Below are 19,220 nucleotides of genomic sequence, written 5' to 3' on the forward strand. Positions count from 1 at the left end.
GAATTCCCGGAGCACACAGCAGGGGACCTCGAGGGAGGCCAGTCCCGCTGGAGTCCAGTGTGTCACTAAAATAAAGCAAATCCTCTCTGCCCTCCTCGCCAGCCCAGGGAAACATGGACGAGCGAGTGAGGAAAACAACAGAAACATTCCATGAAATCAGTCACGCAGATGGGTCGGAAAGAAACGACAAGTGGGCTTACAGGAACTCCATTTCAAAATCAAGGTCAAATTCAAAACAAATGTGTGAACAGAGAAAAACATCATGATCAAAAGGGAATGAATCAACAGAGAGCGACCCTAAGAAGATCCAATCTGCAGGGGAACTGCCTGGGGATATTATTACACCCCACTGGGCTCTGACTCTGGGTCCTGTCCCTCAGGGACATCAATGGTGATTGCTCACTTACTTTCTCTGGAACCGGACCACAGGGTCAGCCAGCAAGTCGGTGACGTCAAGCTTCCTCCCCTTCTCAATGACGTCCCGATGCTTGCGGACAAACAGCCAGCCGATGTGGGAGAAGAAGAAGCCCCGGCGGGCATTGTGTGGGTCAGCGTCCGTCTCCGAGTACTTGTGATGGACTCGGTGGTCCCTCGACCACTCGAAGATGTCATTCTGCAGGGAGAAGGCAGACCTGAGTGAAGGGATCAAGCACCCCGGTGTTTCCTGAAAGTTCCCCAATTTCCCCCACCCCCTGCCTACTCCCACCCCCACTTCCATCCTCACCACTGGCAGACTTGCTCCCATCCTCAGCTCACAGTCTCTCAACCTCAAGTTCAATCCCCGGGGGTTGGTTTGGGGTGGTTTTCACCCAAACAGAAACACATCCTCACTTAGTAGGCATCTTAGCTCATCCTTGCATGTGTGCTAAGTCACTTCAGTCATGTTTAACTCTGTGAGACCTTATGGACTGCAGCCCGCCAGGCTCCTCTGTGCGTGGGATTCTCCAGGCAAGAATACTGGAGTGGGTTGCCATGCCCTCCTCCAGGGGATCTTCTCCACCCAGGGACTGAACCCAGGTTTCCTGCATTGCAGGCAGATTCTTTATTGACTGAGCCACGAGGGAATTAGGATGTGCCCACTGTAGGAGGTTCCGGCTTGTTGAGTGAACTAGTAAGGAAGCCAGAAGAAAGTTCTGGTGGGGACTACTGAAGCCCACTGGGAGATCATTCATGTCCAGAAAAGAGACATTCATCCTCAAGGAAAGGGGCAACCCTGAGTATAGAAGGGGATTAGTTCTTGGCCTGACTCTCTCTGTCCTTCGTCCTTCTCTTCAATGGGCTTCCTGCCCAACACACCAGAGAAGAGGAAGTCAGTAAGTAAAAACCCAAAGAGCTGCTTGACCAAATCTCTGCAAAATGCCAAGGCACAAATAATATTGTCTGAGGACTGCTCTAACAGTGTGTCACAGACAGGAAGGAGGGGACTTGGCTCTTTGAGGAATCTGGTCTGCTTGGCAGCATTCCATGTGGAGAGGCAGGCGGCACTCACTGGAATCCCAAGAGAGACTCTGGTGCCCAGAGAAGCAGACACGTCGGAGTCCAGCAGATTCTGCCAAACCCACAGATGGGGCGGGGCTCAGGCACACATAGGGGATCAGCTGTTGACCTCATGATGGGAGACAGTGTCAGGGTCCGGAGGTCGTAGGTGAGCTATCTGAGGAAGTATTTCAGCTGAAACTGTTAATGAAACAGCTATAGCCATGGGCCAGAGAGATCTATAAATTTTTTCAGCTTATACTCTGTTTTGCTTTTATTTGATAATGCTTTCAAAACTTTGAGAATGGCAAATTAAGTCAGGAAGTAGCATTTTTGATAGGAAAATTGCAGCTGACCCTCGAACAACATGGGTTTGAATTGCACAGGTCCACTTATACACAGATATCTTTCAATAGGAAATGCTATAGTACTTCATGGTTTGAGGTTGGTTGACTCTGAGGATGTAAAGGAACCACAGATAGGAAAAGGCAACGAAAAATTATAGGTGGCTTAACATCTGAGCTGTTCAGGGGTCAACTATAATCTGAAAATAAAAATAAATGTATATCGTGTATAAGCCTCTTAAAAAGAGGTAATAATGTTTTATACTGTATTATTCAGTACTGAGTCATGCTTTCATTAGGAATCTGTCATTGCACAGATATTGGTTTCTTCCTAATGATGAGAAGAGAGAGAACTGCTTTATTCTCAAAGTTTTAACAGTTCTTTTAATCAGAAGAGGATTTATGGAGTTTTGTATGTGTGTGTGTCTCTGGCTTACCCAGTGCTGGTGGAAGGTGATTCAATCTTGTTTAACTTATAACTTTAAAAATTTGCTTAACACTTTGGTAATGGGACAAAGAGGGAAAGTAGAAAGACCTTAAGAAGGATATGCTCAGCTTTGAATACAAATAGGAAAAAAAGGTGCTTAGAAGTCTGTGTAAGGTGAAAATTATAGCTTGGCTTACTGTGATAAGAAAGAGGTCTTTAAATTTTACCAGTGTGTTGAAACACAGTGGTTGGAAAGAGTGAAAGCATTCATTACTTATAATCACAGAATCGAGTCAGGAAGGAATTGCAAATGTCAAGATCACTGCAGCCTGGGGAATAATTCATTACTTTTTCATCCAATGTATTGCTTTTATTGCAAACCCATCTGAACATAGGAAGAAGGGGGAACACTCTGTCCCCAGTTCACAGATGGCAAAATTAAGGCTTAGAAGATATGTATTCAAGTTCATCTAGTAAGTTTAATCACGGAACAAAGATGGAGCTCTTACCGTTCTTAGTTCACATTCATTTCAATAAGATATTTCCCTTATCCTTCAAGTTCAGGGGAGAGGGAATCTTTGAAAGAGAAGTCTCATTTTTCTTGTTAAAAGGTTATGTTGACTCTTGAATTTATTAAAATGCAATTTTATAAAAACTAAGTGGAGAGCTCTAAAGGGCTAGAAACATTATTCTTATAAAATTAAGCATGATATAACAACAACAAAAGAGTGAAAATGAGGACAAGTTGCAGCAGAGATGTTTCTTTAATTTCTCTCACCTTGGAGACCTTCCCTACAGAAGCTACTCTGAGTGAAGCAATGGAATGAAGCAAGGATTTTGGCCACATTCCAAATAATTGAGCATACAATCGAGCCCAAATACTTTATGATGTACTTTGAAAAATCTTTTATTTATTTTTTACTCTAAAATTGAGTCCAATGAAAAAGTGACTCAAAGAACAAGACATAAGCCAACAATAGGACAGAAAGGAAGCAAGAGTCACACGCTAATCCCTAGGGTTTTTTTCTTCCTACTTCTCTGCATTTTGTTTCCACACTTCAGGTTGGGTATGGAAGCCAATATGGGAACAGCATTCGTGTTTGATGAAAAGGTGTGTGCACCAAGGGTGTGTCTGGTACAATTAATAAGTAAGGAAGTGAAAGCGGAGGGCTGATAAGAGATGGCAGCCTTCCATCAATGAACTGTCCATCAAGCCTGCATATTCCGTCTGCCCATTCTCTGTGTGCACATTTCAGCAGAAGCATGATGTTGACTCCAGCAGCAATTTCTGAAGTCGAAATACATACACTTTCTCACCAATCAATTAAAAATGATGCAACTTAGAGCTTGTACTCCCGGTCGGTTCTGGTAAGATTACGGTCTTAGTACCCCATTACCTTCAAAAGTGGGCATTCACCACGTGTTTACTGATCATTCCTGACAGAGGAAAAGATTGAAGGCAGGAGGAGAGGGATGACAGGATGAGATGGTTGGATGGCATCACCAACTCGATGGACATGAGTTTTGAGCAAGCTCCGGGAGTTGGTTATGGACAGGAAAGCCTGGCATGCTGCAGTCCATGGGGTCGCCAAGAGTCGGATATGACTGAGCGACTGACCTGAACCCGACAGAGGATTGTTGGTGGTGAAGGGGGCTACATTAGTTCTAAGAGCGCTGGCTGTAACTGAGGCACAGGTGGGCGTGGGGCGGGAGGAGCGGGAGAGGAAGAGAGCCTATCAGGAGTGCATCCCTCGGTGGCGGGTTTATTATCTGAAGGTCTGTACGGGGTCCTACTCTGTGCTGTCCACGACACATACAGTGCAAGCCACACGTGTGACTTGCATTTCCCTAGTAACTGCACTAAAACAGTGAAATTAGACCAGTGAAATCAATTTTACTCATATATCTTTACTAAACAGACTACATCCAAAATGTCATTCAATATATTATTAGCATAAAATCATTAACGAAATATTTCCCAGGACTTTTTTCTGGACCAGTTCTTCGAAACTGGGTATTTTACACTTCCAGCATACCTCAGTTTGGACCATCCACATTTCTAGTGTTACACACTTCAGCTGCCACGTGTGGCTGGTGCTGACCATATTGGACAGGGCAGGTTTAACCCATGACTTGGGCTCTTTTCTATATGTGTTATACTTTTAAAGATTTTTAAAAAGTCAAAGTTGCTTATGGATGACAGTGAGAAACTGGCATAAATCAAATGAAAGGCGAATGCACTGCACATATCAGACGTACTAAAATGGTGCGATTTGTTTTCTGGAGTTTATCTCAGGGAAATAATCACGGCTGTGTGCAAATGCTTAATCACAAAGATGTTCACTGAACTTGGAAAAACCCTGATTTTCCACATAACAGGATTTTACTTACTACCTTGTGATACATTCATTAATTGAATACTATTTGTGTGTGTGTCCATAGAAATTTTCTGGAGAGAAACATGAAGTACACAGTCTTAGGGTTACAGGAAGGAAGGAAGACTGGAAGGTAGGAGAAATACTTTCTATTCTATACTCAGAAATTTTTAACAAGAGCATCTGTTGGTTTTGTATTTCAAACTAGCAAAAAGGGACTTCCCTGGTGGTCCAGTGGTTAAGACTTCACCTTCTAATGCAGGGGGTGTGGGTTTGATCCCTGGCAGGTGAACTAAGAATCCCCATGCCTCAGGGCCAAAAATAAAAACCCAAACATAAAATAGAAGCAATATTGTAACAAATTCAATAAAGACTTTAAAAATGGTCCATACCAAAAAAATCTTTTTAAAAAACTGACAAAAAAAAAGGATACTGCAGTATTGACATGGAGAGGTGAGCTGGAAAGTAGTTAAGTGAAAGACAAAGTACGTGATAGAGTGATGAATGCATTGGGCTTCCCTGGTGGCTCACAGGTAAAGAATCCACCTACCAGTGCAGGAGATGCAGGAGACACGGGTTTGGCCCCCGGGTCAGGAAGATCCCCTGCAGGAGGAAATGGTGCCCCACTCCAGTGTTCTTGCCTAGAGAATCCCATGGACAGAGGAGCCGGGTGGGCTGCAGTCCATAGGGTCGCAAAGAGTCAGACACGAAAGAGCGTGAATGCAGGAATGAATGGATTCTTGATAAAAATATGTATTTAAGCGTAGAAAAACATTAAAGTATATGTCAATCTATTTATAGCTGTTCTCCCTAGAAAGTGGGGCAGTGGATGACTTTTAACTTTTTTCTTTGTTTGTTGTATTTTCTACATTTTTAAAATAATCAAGTTTTTCTTCTGTAATATGAGGGTAACAAAGTATTTTTAAGTTTCTATATGCCTGAATCAAAACAATCAGCTTCTGCCACCAGCCCCATGTTAGGAAAAAATGATGAGGCAGTAATACTCACCTAGCAAGGCAGTCAGTGATGCATCTTTATACCACGCTTCTTTGATCTCTATTCTTATGAGCACTGATCAACCTATCCCAACTCAAGTACAGGGACAGTGCCCTCGCTGAAACCCACCCTGGGTCCTGTACCTTTATCACGTCACTCCATCATAGATAATGTCCCTAACCGGGTCCCTGCTGAGACTGTAGAAATGGAAATTGATCCTGTGATCAATTATGTGATATTACTCCATAAGCTCAGCCTTTGCGTGTTCTCTGGGACTTGAGTAATCAATCTCAAAAGCTCCACTGAAGCAGATTAGGAAGAACCTGCTGAATCAGAACTACTTTTCTCCCAATCTCCTTTTATATTGAAAATAAATTCTTGAGTCTAATCCTCTAAATGGCAGTAGGGGAACCTGTCTTTTAAGGCCCACTTCATTTGCTCTGGGTAATAAGATGAAGGCCAAGTGTGAACAGCACTGGGCTTGTCCCAGTCAACAGATCTAAGACCAGAATCATTTTTTTTAACTTTTCATTTTGTATGGGAGTACAGTAGATGAACAGTGTGATAGTTTCAGGTGGACAGCAAAGGGACTTAGCCATACATATACATGTATCCATTCTCCCCCAAACTCCACCACCCCCGCCATCCAGGAGGCCACATAACATTGAGCAGAGTTCCTTGCTGAGACTGGCATCACTGGCTGCCTTTCCCCTAGAGGTACTGCAAACAGATGCTTGCTTTTGACCAGACACCCGTGTGGCTGTTCCGTCCCCTAATTTAATTGTGTGACTGCTTACAATTCCAAAAGGGAACGTCTACCAGGTGGTCTCAAAACACACCCCCAGGTAATTCCAACTTGTATTTGTAATACACCTTCATTTCCAGTCAGCAGTGAAAAAGAAACCAGGGCCAACATGTCAGCTTTGAACTGGCAAGTTTTAGATTAGAGCGTGTGTGTGTGTGTCTTTTGTGAGTAACGGCATCCTGTCTGAGAAAGAAGTCATTTTATCAAGGGGGTCAAACAGGGAAAGACGCTGTGGCCGCCACTCTTCAGGGACCCGAAGGCTCATTCGAAACAGACTTTATCTCTGTCTCCAAGTCTGAATCTCATCTCCCCCAGTTCAGATGACAACACTGCGCTATTCAAACAGTGAAGGACATTCGGTGCTTTCCCCACAGTTGATACCGGGTCAGTATTGATTTCCCTCCAGATAACACTGACAATCTGTAAGAAGGGCCCAGAAAGTCCCCAAGAAGGCCTGGCATCAGCCTTCACCACCTGGCAAATGGCAGCTTCGACAGAACAAGTCCCCACCTGCCGTCTGGCCCTCACGTAAGCCTGGGGAAGTTTCAGAAGCCGGTGAACGTTGAAAAACCAGTTTTAGCATTTAAAAAGTGTTTGCTGACAGAACGTAAAGACTGCAGGGGTGAGTCATGTTTTCTTTTATTCCTCCAGTACTTAAATTCTTACACAAAGAATATATTTGTGTAAGACATATTTTTAAGACACATTTTTAAGATGGCTTGGGCAGTCCTCTTGGTAGACTTCTCTGGTAGCTCAATGGTAAAGAACTCGCCTGCCATCAAGGTGACATAAGAGACGTGGGTTCCATCCCTGGGTTGGGAAGATCCCCTGGAGGAGGGCATGGAAACCCACTCCAGGATTCTTGGCTAGAGAATCCCATGGACAGAGAAGCCTGGTGGACTGCAGTCCATGCGGTCGCAAAGAGTCAGACTTAGCACCAGCACCTTGGTACACTCGTTTGCCTTCTGTGAATCTTTCCAGTTTGGGTTTTGGATGATTTTGGTCTGTGAGGTGACCACTGTTCAGTCTCCTAACCTAGATCTCTCTCACTCAATGAGTCAAAACTTCAGGGAAGAAAGGACCTAGAAAACAATGACAGTCCAGTCACTACAGATACACCTCACTCCCAGATCTCGGTTTTTAAATACATTCCCCACTGAAAAGGAATCAGAACTCTTCGGTGTAATGGCTGGTGCCAGGACAAAGGCAGGAAAAGCACAAGAGGAACTTGGTATATTTTGTTACAGGAGAAAGTAAGGAATTGCTCCAAAATACAATGGGGACCTGTCAAAAGGACCCAGGAGCCCATCTGCAGTGCTCCCATTGAACACACTGGGGTACTCTGATGAATAATGTGGGTGCATTAAGATGAATACTAACAGGAATGGATTAATAAAATAAGAACCCATGAACCCACAATAAATAATTAAGAAGTAAAATGTCAACCAACAAATGTAGAAAAAATAATGGAGCTAGAAAAATCACCATTTTGCAGGTGCCTTGGCAATAACTGATTCAGGCAAGACTCACCAAGGTGTGCTAAAATTACTAAAATCAAAAGGTTGATTAAAATAAAAAACATATTACATCGGCTCATAGGATCTCAGCATAAATTACTCATTAATTACCAATGGAAACATAGTAATCTTACCTTGGAGAAACAGGGTGGACACTACCTTAGCTAAGTGATTTATGTTCATACCATGAATAATATGACAAAGTGATATCATGGGCCTCTTGTCTGATGCTAGGACACAAGATCATTAATGTAGCATTCCTGCCCCAAGTGCCCAATCTGAGTGAAGTTATGAGGAAACTTGAGCAAACCAAAAATGAGGAGTATTCTGCAAAATAATTGGCCTGCATACTTCAAAAATGTCTACCTTCAAAGACCAAGGAACTATCCAAATAAAAGGGACTAAAGGGACAGGTCAACTCACTGTTATGCAGGATCTTGAGCTGGTTCCTGGGCTAGGACCCTGGATACAGTACTGTATCAACATTAAATTCCCTGGCGTTGGTACAAGCATTGTGTCACTGTGAAATGTCTTTCCCATTAGGAAATGCACACTGAAGTGTTTAGGGATGAAGAGGCATGAAGTTGATAGCTTATTTGTAAAGGATTCATGAAAAAATAACACAAAAGAATGCATACTCTACACACAAAGAAAGAATAATAAAGCAAATGAAGCAACATATTAACAATGAGTGAATCTGGGTGACAGGTACACAGGAGTCCTTCATAATGTTTTTGCAACTTTTTTGTCAGTTTGAAATTATTTCAAAATAAAAAGTTAAACCTAAAAAGAAAAAATGTCAAGGGCATCTTTCTTAAAAACCTGTTTCCCCCGTTCACTCCATTCCTACTCCACCACCCTTGTTCCGACTTCCATCAGTTTACCTGGGCTCCTGGAAGGGCCCCCTGCCTCTAGTCCTTTCCCTTCCACAATACATTTGATAAACTGTGATCACACTTCACATACTCATTCTCCCCAAATATCTATCATTCTCTTGCTTCTGATTTGACAACTTCACCATATCACTTTTCTCATCAAGCCTAAACACTTCTTCTTAGCAATCAAATAGCTTCAACTGGCCTGATTATTATCTTTCCCACTTTCCCACTTGCTTTAGTTTGATAAATATTTACTGAATGTTGGTATGTGCTAGAAGATAAAGAAGGAACAAGACAATCAAGGCTGTGTCATCAAGGAGTTTACATTTTATGGAGGCATAAACATAAATCAAATCATTTCAGATTGGAATTAGTCCCATGAAGCAGATAAGTATGGGGAGATAAAAGGATGACATTGAGACAGGCAAAGGCTTTCTAATCAGATAATCTTGTTGTTGTTGTTCAGTCACCCAGTGGTGTCCGACTCTTTGCGACCCCATGGACTGCAGCTTGCCAGGCCTCCCTGTCCCTCACCATCTCCCAAAGTTTGCCCAAGTTCATGTCCATTGTACTGGACATATATTCTTAGGCTGGGGGAGATAGGGCAGGACTGAAACAGGGAAGAAGGAATTGTCTCAGGGAGAGGAAAGGAGTTGGCACAGTCCAGGAGTTAAGAGAAGACCAGCATGTCTGGTGGGTGGGGTGCAAGAGTGGTGTAAGATGAGATCTGAGAAGTATTGTGATACAATAAAGATATACCTGTCCCCAGTGGTTCCTGGCAGAGAGCTTCAAAATCTGTTGGAATTTCCTAAATGACAGAAGTGACTTTACTGCATTAATTAGATGACTCAGTACAGACCACTGGATAGCTTCAGGATTGGGGCTGGTCACCAGAAAGATCAAACATATGATTAGAGTGCTGGCACTTTGGGAGGAGAAGGGGACTGGAGATCGAGCTTGGTAACATGGCCAAGGATTTAATCAACCCAGCCTTTGTAATGAAACTCTAGTAAAAGCTCTGGATGCTGAGGTTCAGAGGAACTCCCTGGCTGGTGAACCCACAGATAGGCAGGCAAAGTGAGGCCCCTGACTTCATGGGGAGAGGCGAGGAAGCTCCGCATGAGGAATCCTCCCAGACCTCCCACTGTGTGTCTATTCCATTTGGTTGGTTCTGATTTGTACCCTTTATGATAAAACTGTAAGAGTAAGTATAGCGCTTTCTCTAGTTCTGTGAGTTGTTCTAGCAAATTATTAAACCTGAGGGAATTGTGGGAACTCCTGAATCTGTAGGTATGAGGGGCCTGGAGACTCCTGCTTGTGGCTGGCATATGAAGTAGGGGTGCCCATACGGAGGGGCTTTCCCTTGCATTGTTTTTTGAATAAGTTACTAAGTCGTGTCTGACCCTTTGTGACCCCACGGACTGCAGCACATCAGGCTTCCCTGTCCTTCACTATCTCCCAGAGTTTGCTCAAACTCACGTCCATTGAGTCGGTGATGCCATCCAACCATCTCATCCTCTGCCCCTGCTTCTCCTCCTGCCCTCGATCTTTCCCATCATCTTTTCCAATGAGTCAGCTCTTTGCATCAGATGGCCAAAGTATTGGGGCTTCAGTTTTAGCATCAGTCCCTCCAATGAATACTCAGGATTGATTTTTTTAGGATTGACTGGTTTGATCCCCTTGCTGTTCAAGGGACTCTCAAGAGTCTTCTCCAGCACTACAATTCAAAAGCATCAACTCTTTGGTGCTCAGCCTTCTTTAAGGTCCAGCTCTCACCATACACGACTACTGGAAAAACCATAGCTTCGACTAGACGGACCTTTGCCAGCAAAGTGGTGTCTTTCCTTGTGTATCTGAAGCCAATGTGAGTGGTTAATTAGAATCATATTGAAGTGCACCCACATGGCGTGGAAAAAGCACTGGTATGTAATAGCCTGACCGTACCAGGCTATCTATGTCATGATAACAAGGTTGGATTTCACTTCAAAGGGACCGCTCAGTCACTCAAATATTTTCTTTTCTTGTTAGAGAGTGGTTTCATTTTCAGTAAGTTCTGTGTGGCTGTGGTATGGAGAAGGGCAACTGCTGGAGGAGGAAGACACGTGTGTGGGGTTTTTGCAGTAGTCCAGGCTGAGACTAGAGAGTGGCAAAAATGAGAAGCATGCAGATACAACTGTGCAGCAGAACCTAAAGAGATGGGCTAAAATATTGGGTGAGGGATGATTGGGGAGCTAGAGAAATCATGGAAGACATCCAGATTTCTGACGGGCAAAACTAGGAGAGAAGTGGTTTCGGGGAGAGGATGGAGTAACAACTTTGATTCAAGGCACACTGGTTTTAAGATGCCTCAGACACATCTGGTGAGAGATGCCATACAGTCCGGTGAGAGATGCCGTACATCTGCAACGCGCCACGCCAGTTTTTTCTCCAATCAGACCGATGTTCTACTACTCAGGGACTCGACGCAGTATGTCACAATCATTTCTCTCTCTCAGTGCTATGCTGTGCTAGGTCACTTCTGTCATGTCAGACTCTGTGACGCTATGGTCAGCAGCCTGCCAGGCTCCTGAGTCCGTGGAAGTTTTCCAGGCAAAAATACTAGAGTGGGTTGCCATGCCCTTCTCCAGGGGATCTTCCCAAAGTGAGTGAAGTGAAAGTCTCTCAGTTGTGCCTGACTCTTTTCAATCCCATGGACAAGCCCATGGAATTCTCCAGGCCAGAATACTGGACTGGGTACCTGTCCCTTCTCCAGGGGATCTTCCCAACCCAGAGATTGAACCCAGGTCTCCCACATTGCAGGCAGATTCTTTACCAGCTGAGCCACAAGAGAAGCCCAACCCAGGGATCAAATCTACCTCTCTTATATCTCCCTTTGAAAGTTAGGTTCTTTACCACTAGCACCACCTGAGAAGTCCTTCTCTCTGCTGCTGCTGCTGCTGCTAGGTTGCTTCAATTGTGTCTGACCCTGTGTGACCCCACAGACGGCAGCCCACCAGGCTCTCCCGTCCCTGGGATTCTCCAGGCAAGAACACTGGAGTGGGTTGCCATTTCCTTCTCCAATGCATGAAAGTGAAAAGTGAAAGTGAAAGTGAAGTCGCTCAGTCGTGTCCGACTCTTCGCGACCCCATGGACTACAGCCCACCAGGCTCCTCTGTCCACGGGATTTTCCAGGCAAGAGTACTGGAGTGGGGTGCCATTGTTGCTCAAATGTTTCCCTATCTTCCCCTTCTTCCTTGCCAATGCAAATCCTTTTCACCTTTTGAGTTTTCAGCTCAAAAATTTCCTTCTGCATTAGGCTTTATCCTAATACCCTAACCCATACTTCTATTTTTGCAGCCCTAAGAGTCAGTTTGAAGCTTTCAAGCAATTTAATGCCACATCATCTGGATAGAGTCCTTCTTCATTATACATGAATCTAGCCTGCTCTAGCAGATAATAAGTTTCTCATGACAAGGGCCATTTCATTTTCATAGCCTGTGTTCTTCACCAGCGCATAATGGTTTATGCACCTTTAAATTCAAAGAGAATTAACTAGCAGATTTACATAAAAAGCTCTAAAGAATAAATAGGAGAAGATAAAGGGTAATCAAATGTGTTTGCCTTGCAAAAGAGTTTTTAAAAGGTGAAAAATTTCCTCCGGCATATGAAACTATAAGTTTTACTGTTAATTAAAATTCTTGATTCAATGACTTCTGTAGCTATTGTACCTCTGGAGCTTAATAAAGCATATAAAACAGCATCCTTGAAACATTCCTGTGACAAGAGCTCTGGTTGGCACTGGAAAGAACTAGAACAGTATGATTGAAAAGCCTGAACTTTAATAAACAAGAACCAGAGATGAAAAACAGCTCAGAGTCTGTGGGGATCGGGTGGGGGATGCAGCTAAAGGAAGGCTCCAAAGTAGCTGTTAGCTCTAGCTTTATTTAGCATCTTCATTAATGACTAGGAACAAGCCGTACACATTTAATAACATTTTTGGTTGGTGCCAAATTAGGGGGTGCTGCAGACATCATTGAGGGACAGAGAAATAACACAGATGGATCTAAAGAGGTTAGAAATAGGAAGAGAAATTATCACAATGAGATTTGATTTAGGCAAAATGCAAATGAAGGCAGCTGGGAGAGAAATCATCCAAAATGCAAAATAATCAGTGGGTTGGGAAACCTAGAAAGCAGCAACAGAAGACCGTCTGGCAGGAGAGCAGTGGAGTGAAGACTGAGCGGTGACAACCTGCTGGCTCCGCCCCAACGCTTGGTGGCAGGTACAGAGAGAAAAGGCTTGTAAGGGACTTGCACCATGACACAGTCTCCTTCAACGCCCACCAGCATTTTTTGGAGAAAATGTGGAAAAAATAAACAAAAATAAGCATGATATTTGGCCCTTCATTTTTCAGTTGTTGGAGGACATGGCAACCCACCCCAGTGTTCTTGCCTGGAGAATCCCCATGGACAGAGGAGCCTGACAGACGACCATCCACAGGGTTGCAAAGAGTCGGACACAACTGAGCGACTCAGCACTTTTCAGTTGTTAGAAAAGGGATAGGACTTAGTTTTTAATGTCCCTCAGCTTCAAACTTTTGTGGTTTCAGAAAAGACTGGCAGGGGGGGAGTGGAGGTGGGGAGAGAGGTGAAGAGAGGGTAGGGACAGAATACTCTTAAGATGCCTTGTCTCTGCACTTTTAAACATCTTAGGTGTGAAAAGAAGGGAGAAAGAAACATTTAGCTTGAAAATATGTTTCAAGACAGATTCCAAATGGACAGAACTGCATGTGAAATTCATCTTAAAATAGAGGTATTCATTTTAATATTCATCTTAAAATATCTTTCAATAGAGGTGTGGAGCCAAATTCACATGTATCAGTAAAAATCTGGTGGCTATTTGTTTGCAAAAATACCCTCAACTTTACCAAGTGTTTCTTTCAATAAAAACTCTCTGTATGCCTTGAAAGTCTGTCATTATTTGCTTACAAAATTTAATCACCTTGAAATGCTTAAGAATACATCTGTGGTACAAAGAGGGTAAGATTTTATAAAAAGCCTCTGCTATATTTGGGAAGAGTAACACGAGAGACCAGACTAGTCTTATTGGTTGGCATGTCCATCTACAGTTACTCTCTCTTCTCAGGCCACCTCAGTCGATCACCTTTTCCTTCCCTTGAGACAGTTTCCCTCACGTCACCTGTTTCCACTGACCTAGATCCATAACAAAGAAGGAGGTGAAGCATCTTAGGCGGGTAGAGTCATCTTAATCTCTACCTTAAATGGTACATTTTTCTTGGCAGGAAATATGTAGTTTATCCTACCAGAAGGAAGGACAATGCTGGGCCCTATGCAGTAGCCCTGGGAGAATTTCTTCTCTTTCCTGCCTCCCACCTCCTCCCCGTCATCTCTCGGAGTGTCTCTCAATCCTGATGGAGTCACAAAGCAGCATGTATATAACAATGCTTTGATGAATCCATATGTCACCAGAGACAATTGCCATTTCCTCCTCTAGGGGATCTTCCTGACCCAGGGATTGAACCCGCGTGTCCTGCTATTCCTGTATTGGCAGCCACCTGGGAAGCCCTATTTCTACTTGATACCAGAGGTGACCAGGAGGGCAAGATGCCCTTCAAGAAGGAGACGGTGTGAGGCAGGCATGCAAGTCATCTTCCAAAACCATATCGGGAAGTCTTCTCTGGGCACTGGGGTCAGGACCACTTCTGTGCTGGCTGTTGACACAGTGGGAGGAAACCAACCACATCCACCCATCTCAACAGAAGGAGAACATGTTTCTGCCATGTGGAAGAAAGGCTGTACATCTGAAACTAGGGTAGCTGTTAGGGAAGGCGGTAGAACCTGACAGAGGAGCTCTGCACTGAGAGTCAGGACCCAAGAACCAGGTAAGCTTCAGGATTCTTAAGCCTGTGGCATGTTCTGGGGTTTTCTTCTCCTTCTAACCAATGGTCACTCCATGCTGCTGCTAACACCCCAAGCTGTCCTCAAGGGCACTGCCTCACATGCAGTCTCCCTCCTTGAATGCACACCCCAGAGAGACCCAGCCTTAGGGGGTGGGTCCCCGATCCTGAATCTGGTACAACATCTTTGGGGTCTCATGACGGTGGTCTGAGGTCTGAGGCTCATACGTGCCATCGAAATGCATGAGGCATGTCACTCCACTGCCTAAAAGCTTGCAGTGCCTTCCTGGGGCTTTACTTTTATTTTTTGGCTACATCACATGGCAGGTAGCATCTAAGTTCCCCGACCAGGGATTGAACCCATGCCCCCTGCATTGGAAGCACAGAGTCTCAGCTACTGGACCAACAGGGGAGTGCCCCCAGGGCTTTTAGAAGAATATCCAAACTCCCTGCCACTCCTGGCAGAGCCCTGCACTGGTGTGGCCCAGCCCTCCTCTCTGGCCTCTCCTATGACCACTTTCTCCCTCACTCACGTGGCCTAGTCACACGGGCCATCTTGCTCCTCCTTGAACCTGCCATACTTGTTCCCACTTCTGACTCCTCCTTCTATCTGGAATGCTCTTCGCCTACCTGTTCCTTCCCTCACGCCTCAGTTCTCAGGCCACGCCCTAAGTGACAATTTCTCTAACCATTCTCTCTAAAGGAATCGCCCTCCCTGGCATTTTTTATCATACACTGTGTTTCAATTCTTCAGCCCTTCTCTCATCTAAATAAACTTGTCTATTCATTACTTGCTGGGCTTTCCTTGTGGCTCAGCTGGTAAAGAATCCACCTGAAATGTGGGAGACCTGGGTTCGATCCCTGGGTTGGAAATATCCCCTGGAGAAGGGAAAGGCACTCCAGTATTCTGACCTAGAGAATTCCATCTCTTTCTGAATAAGCTTATTTATTCACTTCTTGTTCATTTGCTTTCTCTCCCACTGGAATATACATGTTCATGAGAACAGAGACCTTGGCCTTTTCTTCTCCAGTGCTGGAAATGACGTTTGGCACATGTATCTGCCAAATGAAAGATAAACAGACACTTGAATGCTGGGAGAGGCATGAGGGCATTGCAATGAGAGGGTGACCTCTAGAGTTAAGGTGCCTGCATGTGCATTCCCCTTCTGTTACTTAAATCTGTATGTCCTTGGAAAGATTCAATGTTTTCATCTGTCAAACGAGGAAAAGAACTGTATCTTTGTACGGGTATTGTCAGATGACTAAAATACTAAATGAAGTGCTGGTATGTAGTCAGTGCTCAGTAACTGTTGTTCTTTTGTTGTTATATAATTGCCAAAGTTCATGGCCCATGACTCTGAGATTCACTTGACTGTATTTATGAATCACACTGCAACTTCCACTTTCTGGTCTGACATGTAAAGAGCTTGGAAGTATTTACTCTCATCTTTTGGAACAAGAAAGATAAAAGCCCAGTAAACTGAAAATCAACAAGTCTTCTTAGATCTATCAGAGAATTGAGGTCACAAGGCAAATTGCTGCACCAAAAGCTAGAGAGACAGACAGACAGAATCACAGCCTAGATGGACAGACAGAATCACAGACCAGCAGGAACAGAGGCCAGGAGGCAAAGCCTGCAGCTGGCAGTAGCGTGGCAGCAATACTCTAAGCTGTAATTGATGAATTGCTGGAGGTTTAGTGTGGGCGAGCGTGAGAGTGAAAAACTCTTAGGGGTCCAGTCCAGGCGCCCCCACACTTTCATGAATCTTCCCTCCAGGAGGCCTGCCAGGTTCTCGCGATGATCAACCAAGAAAAATCCCCTTGCTCTTCCAGCAGGAGGAGAAAAGTAAACATTTTGAAATACAAGACAGAGCTCTCTGTTCCCCTTAGCAAGATCTGTTCTTAAGAGAAATTATTTCAGCAGAGCTTAATCAATGGGGATTTTACCAAAGCCTGACTAATCTGGGGGCGGGGGAGGGAAATACTCAGCTCCAGGTCAATGGAAGACTGAGACCTAATCATGGGATGGAGGAGGCATCCCTTTAAAGGATTTTGTACAACAGGGGATTCAACTGAAAGAACTGAAAGCCTTAACTCCTGTTTAAGAAGTCTCTAGGAAGGGACTTCCCTGGTGGTCCAGTGGCTAAGATTCTGTGCTCCCAATGCAGGGAGCCTGAGTTCAATCCCTGCTGGGGGAACTGGATCCCACATGCTACAACAAAATCCCACATGCCACAATTAAGATTTGGTGCAGCCAAATAAATTTTAAATAAAGAAAAAAAAAAAAGAAGTCTCTAGGAAAAGCCAGCCACTCAGGGACAAAAAGAAGGTCACTGGATACTACACTACAGATACTGCACACAGTAACACAGCCTAATTCCTAGCCAGATAAACAAAAAAATCTCACACTAAAACCCTATTTCCTCAGTTCCTGTTACCCAGTACATCATGTCCACCTCTCAACAAAAAATTATGGAATATGTCAAAAAAGCAAAAAATACCATCTTAAAAGAAAAAGCAAGCATCAGAACCAGACTCAGATATGAGAGAGATGTTGGAGTTATCAGACTGGCTATTTAAAATAATTACAATTGATGTGCTAAGGACTTGAATAGAAAAAGTAAACAATATGCAAGAACATAGGGATGTTATAAGCAGAGAGATGGGAAGTCTAAGAAAGAATGAGAAGAAACAGACGGAAGTCAGAAACACTGTAACAGATGAAGAATGCCTTTGATTGGCTCATCACTAGACTGGACATGGCTAAGGAAAGAATTACTGAACTTTAAGACATATTGATGGCAGTCTCCCCAAACTGAAATGTGAAAAGATTGCAACAGAGTATCTGGGAACTGTGGGACAATTATAAATGGTGTAAGTTGTGTGTAATGGGAATACCAAAAGGAGAAGGAAGGAGAGAAAGGAGGGAAGGCGGGAAAGAGCAAAAGAGGGTAGGCAGGAGAGAAGAAGGAACAAACAGTAGAAATATGTGAAGAAATAATGACTGAAAGAGATGTTTCTAAAATTAAAGACAGACACCCAACCACTGATCTAGGAAGTTCAGAGAGCAAGCACTAAGCAGGATAAATAGCAAAAAATCTATTGTTGAGCGTATCATATTCACCTGGAAAAAAATCAAAGACAAAACGAAAATCTTGAAAGCAACCAAAGAGTGAGGGGAAAAAAAAACCTTACCTGTAGAGAAGTGAGGATAAGAATTACACCAGGTATACGGGGTTTTCTCTTAAGAAACACATCAGCAAGAAGAAAGTGGAGTAAACTATCATAAATGTTGAAAGAAAAATCCACAGACTTGAATTCTGTACTCATGTAAAATATCATGTATGAAACGAGACGCCAGTCCAGGTTCGATGCACGATACTGGATGCTTGGGGCTAGGGCGCTGGGACGACCCAGAGGGATGGTATGGGGAGGGAGGAGGGAGGAGGGTTCAGGATGGGGAACACATGTATACCTGTGGCGGATTCATTTTGATATTTGGCAAAACTAATACAATTATGTAAAGTTTAAAAATAAAATAAAATAAAAAGTGAAGGGGAAATAAAGACTTTCTTAGACAAACAAAAATTGAAGAAATTTGTCACCGGTAGATCTGCCTGGCAAGAAATGACAGAAATGCTTTACAGAGAAGGAAAATGGCACAGGTTGGAAACTCAGATCTACACAAAGAAAGAATATTAGAGAATGAATAAATGAAGGTAAAATAAAACCTTCAACTTTTATTATTCCTAATTGATCTAATAGACAACAATTGACTTGCAATAATAATAGCAAAAATAAAATTGGTGATTATAGCTTATGGATGTATGAAATGAATGACAGTGATGTCATAAGGGACAAGGAGGAGTAAGCGGAAATATTAGCACAGTACCATGAAATAGTACAGTGTTATCTGAAAGTGTACTCAGATTACCTTTAAGTGTATTTTGCAAACTCTAGAGCAATGACTAAAAGAATTTGAAAAGAAGTATAATTGACATGTCAAGAGAGGAAAGAAAATACAATCTTGTAAAATGTTCAAATAAAATCAGGGAAGACAGAAAAATGACTGGAAAACAAAAGAAAGACACAAAGAACAGGGGCAATGAATAGCAAGCAGAAATACAGCAGATATTAACTCACACATATTAATAATCACTTTGAGTGTGAATGGTCTACATACACCAATCAAAAGACAGGGACTGTTGGGGTGGATAAAAGAACAAGATCCAACTAAAAGTTGCTTACAAGTCACACTGTTGAGCATCACAAAAGAACATCCGTGTGTAAGCCAAGGGTCAGGAGACTTGAGTTTCAGTCTGGTCTATCCACTAACTAGTTTGTGACCTTCAGCAAGTCCCTGATATTCTTTAAGTTCAGTTCAGCTGCTCAGTCATGTCCGACTCTTTGCGACCCCATGGACTGCAGCAGGCCAGGCTTCCTGTCCATCACCAACTCCCAGAGCTTACTCAAACTCAGGTCCATTGACTTGGTGATGCCATCCAA

The 19,220-nt window shown here is 43.5% G+C and overlaps 1 protein-coding gene across 1 annotated transcript in view; it reads right to left on the minus strand.

Moving 5' to 3' along the window:
- The window catches only part of SCD5 (stearoyl-CoA desaturase 5), a 108,512-nt gene that overhangs the window by 45,480 nt on the left and 43,812 nt on the right, over positions 1-19,220 (minus strand). Inside the window, exon 3 of the mRNA XM_010845926.1 lies at positions 408-613. Coding sequence (XP_010844228.1) covers positions 408-613 — 206 coding nt within the window. The remainder of the gene's footprint in view (positions 1-407; positions 614-19,220) is intronic.

The sequence above is a fragment of the Bison bison genome, unplaced genomic scaffold (genome assembly GCF_000754665.1).
Source record: "Bison bison bison isolate TAMUID 2011002044 unplaced genomic scaffold, Bison_UMD1.0 scf7180017864228, whole genome shotgun sequence".
Lineage (NCBI taxonomy): Eukaryota > Metazoa > Chordata > Mammalia > Artiodactyla > Bovidae > Bison > Bison bison.